Source organism: Parasteatoda tepidariorum, chromosome 9 (genome assembly GCF_043381705.1).
Source record: "Parasteatoda tepidariorum isolate YZ-2023 chromosome 9, CAS_Ptep_4.0, whole genome shotgun sequence".
In the NCBI taxonomy this organism is placed as follows: domain Eukaryota; kingdom Metazoa; phylum Arthropoda; class Arachnida; order Araneae; family Theridiidae; genus Parasteatoda; species Parasteatoda tepidariorum.
The window spans coordinates 48,419,653-48,429,719 of NC_092212.1; the positions used below are offsets into that span (position 1 = coordinate 48,419,653).

General features: G+C 30.6%; 1 protein-coding gene across 1 annotated transcript in view; it reads right to left on the reverse strand.

Annotated features, from left to right (window-relative positions):
• LOC107455511 (fatty-acid amide hydrolase 2) overlaps nucleotides 1–10,067 on the reverse strand; it is a 111,495-nt gene that overhangs the window by 8,071 nt on the left and 93,357 nt on the right. The window contains exon 7 of the mRNA XM_071185454.1: nucleotides 7,055–7,150. Coding sequence (XP_071041555.1) covers nucleotides 7,055–7,150 — 96 coding nt within the window. The remainder of the gene's footprint in view (nucleotides 1–7,054; nucleotides 7,151–10,067) is intronic.

The following is a 10,067-nucleotide window of genomic DNA, read 5'->3' on the forward strand; positions in this document are numbered from 1 at the left end:
TTTTTAACTGACAATTTCTGTCCTTTTTTAGATATTTTAAAGTGCTGTTTAAAACTGCTGCATATCACATGAAAGCATTAAATATATCATTTGTACAATTTTAAAGTAAAATAAAAGGGAATTCTGATCCTTAGAAACAGATATTAAGTAGTCTGATGATCGAATGATGGGGCAAAAAAAACTTTTTTACCTTTTAAACTAAAAAATTGTTTATTTATAAATAATTTATAAATACTCAAATTGCTTGGAAGATGATATGAACCCTACTAGAGACAACGAAGTTTTTTGTTTTATTCAGTCATTTATTTATATTTATTATGTCCGACAGTGTAAAAAAGAAAAAAAAATGCATTTTCGGCTGAGGGCCCGAGCTCCGAATAAAACTTTAAAAAAAGAGGTGGGAAAGTAGGATCTGGGGGCCCTTCATCTCGGGGCCCCAGGCTACAGCTTATTTAGCTTATACGTAAATCCGGCCTTGGCTGCCACCAACAATGTCGGTTAACAAAAAGAAGTGTCATCAATACCATGCCAAGTACTTGAAGTTTGGATTTGTTCAATCGCTGTTGAACTCTCAACTGCCGATGTGTTTACTTTGTAACAAAGTTTTATCTAATGAGACAAAGAAATCTTTCCGTTGGCAGGAGCATTTGCAAAAAACTCATGCTGTCAAACAAAATAAAGATTTGTAATTTTTCACGAACATCAAAGACAAGTTTCTGAAGGCACCATCTGTCTCAGGATTGCTAGCAACCTCATCACAAAAATGCGACGATGGTTTGATAGCTTCTTATAATATATCAAAGTGTATTGTTATTCTGGGAAAGCTAATACCATCAGCGCAGAGTTGATTCTGCCGGTAGTCAAGGAAGTTTCAGAAGCAATTTTAGACCATCTAGTCACATCCAATGTAATCCAAAATATCGCATTAATCAACGATACAGTGCGGGGACGAAATGGTGAGATGGCTGAAGACGTTGAAGTTTCTTTATGCAAACTTAAGATATCCAACGAATTTCCGCTTCAAGTTGATGAATCAACCTTGCCATGCAATGTAGGCTTTACTGTAGGCTAAGTCCAATTTGTAAAGGTAGAAAAAAGTATTCAAGAGATGCTTTTTGCAAGAAGCTTGATTGTAGATAACAAAGGTAAATTTATTTTTAATACTGTCCAAGATTACTTTTCAGAGAAAGACAAGAATATTATGTAGATTGTCACTGATGGAGCTCCTGCAATTGTGGGTCAACATCGTGGGTTTATTGCAATATGCCATATTTGCTGTGAACAAAATTCAAAGTTATGCTCTCAACGATTGATTATTCAGACAGCTGTGTATGATGAAGAATTCAATCGTTTGCTACTACACACCGAGATTCTCTGACTTTCCAAGGGCGCCAGTCTCAATAGGTTTTGGAATCTCTTCTACTCTGTTCTTCAGTTCCTTTAAAGCCGAGATGTATCTCAGAGACAGATTGCTAGAATTTAAGAAAGACTTCGGCGGATTTATTTGTGAAATTTAATGACATTAATTTACAACTTCAAGACGACGAGTTCAGTTTGATCCATACAAACTCAGTCATTTCTGCCTTTCTGAAAAAATTTATTTTGTGGAAGCAGAAATTTGGTTGGAATGAGTTCGACCAAGCAGGTGAAATTCGCTCTGATAATGCACAAAAATACTGTCAACACCTTGACTCTTTGCACGTGAACTTTTCTGACCGTTTTAAAGATGTTTTGTTCCCAGGAAGTCCCTTAGTGGGTTATGAACCCTTTTGTGAATATTGAAGCAGCAGAGGTTCAGATTTATGAGGAATTGATCGAACTTTCAACTAATGAAACTTTGAAGGGATGATCGTCTCACAGAATTTTGGCTTCAAGGTAACATCAGTTGACTCTACCCTAGACATCGGACTATCGTTAAAAAAATTTTTAAATGCCTTCCCTTCCTCCAACCTTGTCGAACGTGAATTCTGTGATGTTACGGATCTTGTCACAAAAAAAAGAAGATGAAGAGAATTCAACTCGAAATTGTGCAATGAGGGGACTTGCGTCTTCACCTCACTAAGAGTATTGAATCGAACGTTAAGAAACTAATGTTTCATTTACGCTGCTTTTTAGAGTTAAGAATTATTTTGGATGTTTTTTTAATTATCTAATTAAGAATAAAGGTATATTTTTAAGCATAGCTTTCTTTGTCGTATTTTTTTTATTACCGTATTTATTTTAATTATAAAAAATAGACGGCGATTACGTGAGGAAAGTATCGAGTTAATGTACACATTATTTTTTTTTAAAAACTAAACAAATTTAACTCTTAATAAACAAATTTAACTCTTAATGTTGTCTCTTAAAATTCAGCACACCTCGCTCCTTCACCGTGCTTAATAACTGGGTTTTCACTAAGGGGGCGTTGAAGTGTTTTTTGCTCCTTAAGGGGGCGGCAACGCTAAAAAGGTTGAGAATCTATGCTGTAAAGCATACCCTCCAACTACTAAGAAATTTCCGAAAATGTTTTTCTAGTGACAGCAAAAGTAATGCATTAATATTTAAATAATTTCAAAATAATAGAATTAACTCTACCACTCTGCATATTAATGTTTAAAACAGATGTCTAAAAGGTCAAGCTGACTGTAGTAGGGTTCCAACAAGTGACGAAAAATGCAAAAAGTGACATTGAAACGCAATTCATTTTTATTTATTAATTATCTCTTTAATTAGTCATTCGTAATTGCCACTATGACTTATGTTTGAGCCGTGAAGGCTTAGGGGATCGAGATTTTTCTTCATTGCGGTAGGTGAACTGGGTTCGAATAATAGCGATTGCTGGTTGATACAAATTCATTTTCTAACTTGCAACGACCACAGTGCTGCATAAAAAATCCTCAGTGATAGACAAATCTTGAATTAGAGTCCCCTTGCCGTCAGCTAATCGTGAAAGGCTTTCGAGGCTTTCCTCTCCATGTAATTCAATTGCGGGTTAATTCTATCAAAAAAGTCCTCCACGAAAGCAAATTTCACATAATGCTTGCTACAGGAATTCCCTTGTCTTCTGGGTTGGGTTAAAAATTACCTGGCTACGGGAGTTGAACATTAGTAGTCGTAATCAAGAATTTGGGTCGGATGTTCAACGACGGTTATAAATATGAAAATTAAAAATGTGATTGTATGATTGAAATATATTAGTAATTATTCGCTAAAAAAACTTCTTTATCTTTAATTGTAATCTGAAAAAATATGCTATAAAATGTTACTAATTATAATAAAATTTTAAACTTTATTAGTCACTACATTTTGCACTTTTAGTGGCTACCGATGCCCGTGGCTACCGATTCCGGGTCTGTTATGTTCTATTAGACCAGAATATTTAAATTGTAAATAGCCACTTTTTCCTCAAACCCTATGAGTCGGTGACTGATATCTATATTATTCATTATTCTTTTCATTTGATAACCACTTTTAGTCAACTCTTTTATTTTTTTGTTTGGATCAGGGCTCGAAAAAACTCAGAAATTTCACCCGTCCCCGAGGACGGCTTGTCCAGCAATATACCCGTCCTCCTTTGAAACTAACCCGTAGCTCCTAAATAAATAAAAATATAATTTTCTCTTATTTATTACTAACATTAATATAAATTACACAATGAATTAGTAGTTACTAAGGGTGCTAAGATGACGTTATACAGTAATAAAAGAAATACTATAATACTTACTAATAGTAACCTAGTAATTCTTTTATGAAATAATTTATTTCTTTTATGAAATAATTTAAAAGACAAAGGTCAAGTTATCAAGAATGTCAATTTATCCGAGGGTACTGCGTTTTTTAATTGAATCAAATATGACGTTTGCCAGTTCCATAATCAAGCCAATGATTTACAGAGGTTTCTGCACAGAAATCTGAAAGGGGTTTTCCATTTAGCTAGATGCTTATAATTGCGTTTAACGCTTCTTATTTAAGACCAGTACGAAATGTGTTCTTTTTTGTAAATTCATTGCTGAAAAGCCCCTTTCAACAGCTGCAGTACTCCCAGACAGAGAAAACATCAATTCCAAAATGCGCGAGGGTCATTTTAAAAGTGAGGCGTTAGATTCTGGTAAGATATCGAAAATTAAAAATGTATCACGAACATTAACGGGAAAATGACCGTCCGCGCGGACGTCGGATTCGAGAAATTCGCTGTACGCGGGGAATTTTCGACCGCCGAGGACGGGCGGACGGACTTTTTTCGAGCCCTGGTTTGGATAAAATTATATTTTTTAAAAAGAAAATACATAAAAAATAATATTCAGCTAGAAGAAGCTGATTCAACTATGTAATTAGTATAAATATATGGCGAAATTTAGTTTAACACTTTGACTTTATTTAAGCATATTTAGGGAAAAGAAATAAACCTTCCACATGAAACTTTCTATGACAAATTGATCGACTGTGAAAAATAAAATATTTGGATGGAGACATTGGACATTTTAATGAAAATTCTGCTTCCCAGAATTTTTTTGCATTGGTGTACTTTTTTTCTTGAACAATTAAAGAAATTAGAAGAGAGAATGACCGGGTTTTTTTTTTTTAAATTTAAATAGCCAATTTTTTTTGTTGAATTGACGCGGGGCTTGTAGCGAGTGGTAATTTTTAAGTCCATGTTCTAAAGCTGGAAAAAGGTTTTATCAAAATTTCTTTTGCTTTAACCCATTTTGTCCCGACTTTATATATTGAAATGATACAAGAAGTGGTTTTATGGAAAAGGTGGTATAATATATATTATCGAAATTAATTGGTTTTTCTACTGTTAGGGCATTGAAGAAGTCTTTGATAGATCAAAAAGTACTTGCTCCTTTTAATTCTAGATCTAATCAGAAATAACTAAATCATTGTGGTATCTGAGAATCTTTTAATTCACCCAGATAAATGAAAATTCTGAAAAAAGTTTCCCATCAAAATGAATGTCTTTGAAAAAAGGAACTGTCCTAAATATATGAAGCTGGGCGTTAACCGGTTAAGAACTTCTACTTTAGTTCATTGCCTCCAGAAACGAAATATGTAATAACATAACTTAGAAAATAAGATGAGTTTGTTGTTGCCTTATGAAACTCGTTAATACAGATAAGAAGCTTTATTTTAAAAAAGGAAAAAAACTTAACTTTAAATAGAAAAAAAGATATGTCGCTAATGGTACTTTTTAGATAATTATAGGAACTTGAAAAGACTCTGGATAATTAAGTGAAAAAGTAGTTTTAAGTTTCGAATTCATATTCCTCAAGAAATTAGCAGTGAACAAAGCAATAGTTAAAAATGATTTACAGTGCTGTTTTTTTGTTTTCTTATGCATCATGTCAAGACTGACAAGCCTATTTTAAAGGGGTTCTCATCTTGTTTTCCAGTGGCGCCATCTATTCGACTTCTGTCACACAAACGTCACAGCCCATTTTACAGGAAGGACGCATTCAAACACCATCCATCGTTCTGCAGACAGTAATTTTTACCTGTAGATAAATTTTGGTGATCAACCTCCAATCTAGTACCCCCAGACGTATTTATTTGTTAAGGGAACTTGAAGGATTTTGTGATCCAGATAGATTTAGCGTGCACCAGTCACCATTTTGTACATGGGGTGTCTGAAACAGGCGGGGATTAAACGCACGACCCCTTGATAGGAGCCCCACGCCCTTCCAATCAGACTACCCTGGCCTAAAAAGTTGAGAGACGCTAATGGAGTATGGTCGAATACATTATTATGAATAAAAATTAGTTTTTATGAATATTTGTTACCTTTCATAAAAAACAGTGTGAAAAAGTATTTCTCAAAATTACTCATAGTACAGTATTATTTTCTAACTAATTATTTATCAATCATATTAAATTCTAATGATATAAAGCATCTGGAATAATCAATAAAGGCATCCATTTAAGCTTCAAGTATCAAAAATCATTTTAATCTTTATTATAGGAGAGGCAGGCAATTAAAGGGGACTAAAGCAATTGGAAATAGTTCATATTCATATAGACTTATTTATAGCAATAAAAATCCATGAAATGCATCCATAAAAAATAAGATAAATATTAAAAAATTCTTATTTCTTCATGACATATTTACTCAACTAATTTTCACTTGTATAAAGTAAAGTAATTGTTTTAGAGTAGTAAAATAGCAATTAGAATGGCTTTGATAATGGGGACTCAAAATACTCAAGAACCGGCTTCAACAAGTTAAGAGGCATTTTGAGGAAAATAAAATAACAGTTATGTATATTTGTTTCTATTTAATTAAAATTAGAAATCAATTTTTTTAAAAAAATAATTTACATGTTTTAAGCATATTTGAAGTTTAAAATTTAAATGTACAAATATTTCTTATATCCGGTTTTAAAGATTTTCATCTGGTATGCACCAAATTAATCTTCACTAGATATTTGTCATTTCTAATATGTTTATTTGTAAAGCAATAAATTTGTTTTAACCCTTTCCCCAACTTTCTAACAATATTAGAAATCAAGCCCGGAACTAATTTAAAATCACAATATTTCATTGATTTAAGCAAAATTAGTATATCAAAAACAAATTTTATGAACAAAAATAGCATTCCATGGCTGCCAAATTTAATTTTTACATTTAAATTGGTAGTACAATTAATGTTTCCTTATTATTTCTTGGGCTCTTAAATTTTATTAAAATTATTTTGATCAACACCACATATAAATGGATTAATATTTGTAAATTTGTATGATAATCATACGACATTATTTTTGAAATCTGAAGATTTTTCTGCATATTATTGAAATTCAATTTTTATTTTATTACCACTCGAGGAAATCATCTTCAAAAGAATAAAAATTGGCAAGTATGCTATTCATTTTGGTATATAATAAATTTGACAGTCATAGTATACAATAGAAAACAATATAAGTAGAAAGAAGAAAATCCTCCTCCTAAATAAAATACATTAGAAGCCAGCACTCATGCATTTTAAGAAAAAATACATGAAAGATGATTATCATAATAATCTTAATCACATATAATATCATAATAAAGATTTTTATCATAATAATCTTTATATACTCACAGTTTTTATCGCAGTCACTATTTCTTTATCAACTCTCATAAGAGTTGGGTCATCAATATTTACTTGATAAAAAATTTTCAACTTCTTAAGGTCAATCTATAGACAAAAATGATACAGATAAAATTTTATTTTTGAGTGAAGAAATATGTTTATTGTTTCATATTTCAGTTGAATTTTAAAAGTAGACAATGAAAAAAAATGTCAGCACATTAAAAGAGATAATCATAAATACAAATAAGTATTAACGGGAATACAATAAATTTTAATTAGGCGTGTGATAAGAGTCATGTTGTATATAAATGCGTAGTTAGTTGTATATTATATTCATCACACGAAAACAAAATGTCCAGTTTGTACGGGTGTGGAGAGACTGTAAGCCTCAAAGAAATGAAATATTCCTAAATTCACAATGGGGAACAAATTTTTTGTTGCATTTATACAAGTACTTGATGTGGGTATGGGATTTTAAATCTAAAATTAATTTTGTTCTAAAAGCTACAGATTTAAAAAAATAATAATAATAAAAAAAACGGACTACCCTGAATTACTTTTGATCTAATGTTCACATCCTCACGCTTACGACTTAATCTTAATAGTTTGAAGGGGTAACTCAAATTAGGTAATTAATAAGTGCAGACGATATTTTAAGTTACAACATCAGAATAAACATACCTGTTTTATTCCACCGATTCAGATTTCTGAAATCCAAAATATAGGGGGTAGCCGTATTCTGGGATATATGGTCCCCATAGTTTGATATGATAGCACTCAAATTTTGGACTCTTCAATGCTAATTTTACTTTTTGCGTACTTCCCCATACCTCGAGACATTTTTACGCGAATTGAAGAATGTTTGCACACAATTATAAAATGTGTATATCCAAAGATAATCCCATGCAAAAATAAATTTTAGTAAATATTTATTATTTTTTTATTAAATATTAGTAAACAAATTTGAATAGTTTGAACAATTTTTCATATCATTTTAAAGTATTTAATTTTATATCGCAAAATACAAAATTTGAGCGAGATCGGTTGCACAGTTTCCGAGAAATCGAATTTTAAAGAAGTCGTATATTTAAAATTCCATTAGTCAGAAACCATTTGTAGCATATCTACCACTACAAAAATACGATCCCAATTCATTAGTATATAATACATGGGGAACCTTGTCGAGCGGTCGTTCACTGGGACGCATGTAAACTCTCTTTACACACATAGTATCCCCAAGAGATTTTGAGCGCGCTGATTGGCTTCCTCGGCAACGCCATCTGTGACGTATGGCTATTTCATTCTGCCATGCTTGTTATTTTCAGCATAAAGTGATTTCTATACTCCAGCTTTTGTGTACAAACTTGAAATGTCAGTTTTTTCAACAGAGAAAATGCCTTCTTCATTTAAAAATGAAGTAAAAAATATTTCCTCAAATACCATTACCCTTAGAAGTAATGTTCTAAATTTAGACGATTGCAATAGGCGGGTAAGGGAATTTGGGAAACTTACCAATACGAAATGAATTCTAGAGCATCCAAACCTCATGGAAGAAGGTTTGTTTGCAGGTAAATAATTAGTTTAGCTATTTTAAAAAAAAAATTTCTTTAATTTTTATGGGAAATGCTCTTTTCGTTAAATTTATGATTATTACATGCATGAATTCTTATGAAGCTAATATCCTTCTAATTTATTGAATAACATTGAAATCGAATTTAATTGCCTTGCTTAATTCTTATACCTACCATAAAATGAAAATTGAGTAGTTTTCGCTTGATATTTATTTAATTAAATTAATATTCATCGAATTAAATTAATATTTTATTTATTTTTTGTGGATTACTAAAATTAAATTATAAAATTTTAAATTTAAGATTTATTAGTGGCGACATCTATTATTGTAAATGAAAACTAAGAGATGTGCATTATGCCTACTTATTTATAACTTATTTTTAATGTTTTTTTTTGTTGAATGTTTTATAATACCGAAAAACTATTAATTGGCATCTAAGAAATCAAGCAATTGTCTTTTAAGATGCCTCTTTTATTATTTTTTGATTGCATGATTCCCATCAAAATAAAAGTCAATGATTATGAATTGTCCATTAAATTAATACCATAAGTAATTAGAGAATAAATTTACAAAAAATTCCCTCTTTAAATTCTAGTACATTTCTATTGGATAGTAAATATTTTTTTATTATTTAATTGCAGGAAATTATTTGTTTGTCACCACAGTGCGTTTATGAAAGTGCCACAGGAGAAATGTAAAAGAAGTTTTTCAGAAACTTTTAAAATTTTTTTGCTGAATTATAATTAAATTTTTTTAACATTTTAGAATATTTTCCTCTAAGATATGATAAAATCTTTTTTAAGTAATCAAACAAAATTTTAAAAATTTTTATATACATTTTAAAATCTCATATAATAAATTCAAACTTAACTGAGTGGTACTGCAATCATACTTACTAAATTTAAGTAAGAGTTTTTAATTTTTAAGTGCATAAGGATATTCACAATGCTACTCAATTTAAATATTAATCAATTCTTATTTATATATATTACATAAAAGCTAGCTAATAAAACTTTAATTTATGATAATTATTAGTATTATTATTATACTAAAATTATTATTAATTTTTATCATACTAATTTGATGTTTTACCAAAACATGATTGTTTACCTTGCATTTACCTAAAATTCATAACATTAATGTTAAAAAATATTAGCATAAAATTTAAAGCAAATTAGATTTAAATAAATGCGTTATTATTAAAATACAATTAATAACGCTGTTTAAATTTTTTGAGCAAAACTTTAACATTTGTCATAAAATTAGTATGAGAAATATACTGGAACTGATTTATGATTAATTTACATTTTGGGAACAAACTACGGAGAAATGTTATTGAGGAGGAGCTACAAAAAGACTTAACAGAAGGCAATGCCGAGAAAGCCAATCAGCGCTCTCAAAATCTCTTGGGGATACTATGTGTGTAAAGAGAGTTTACATGCGGACGGG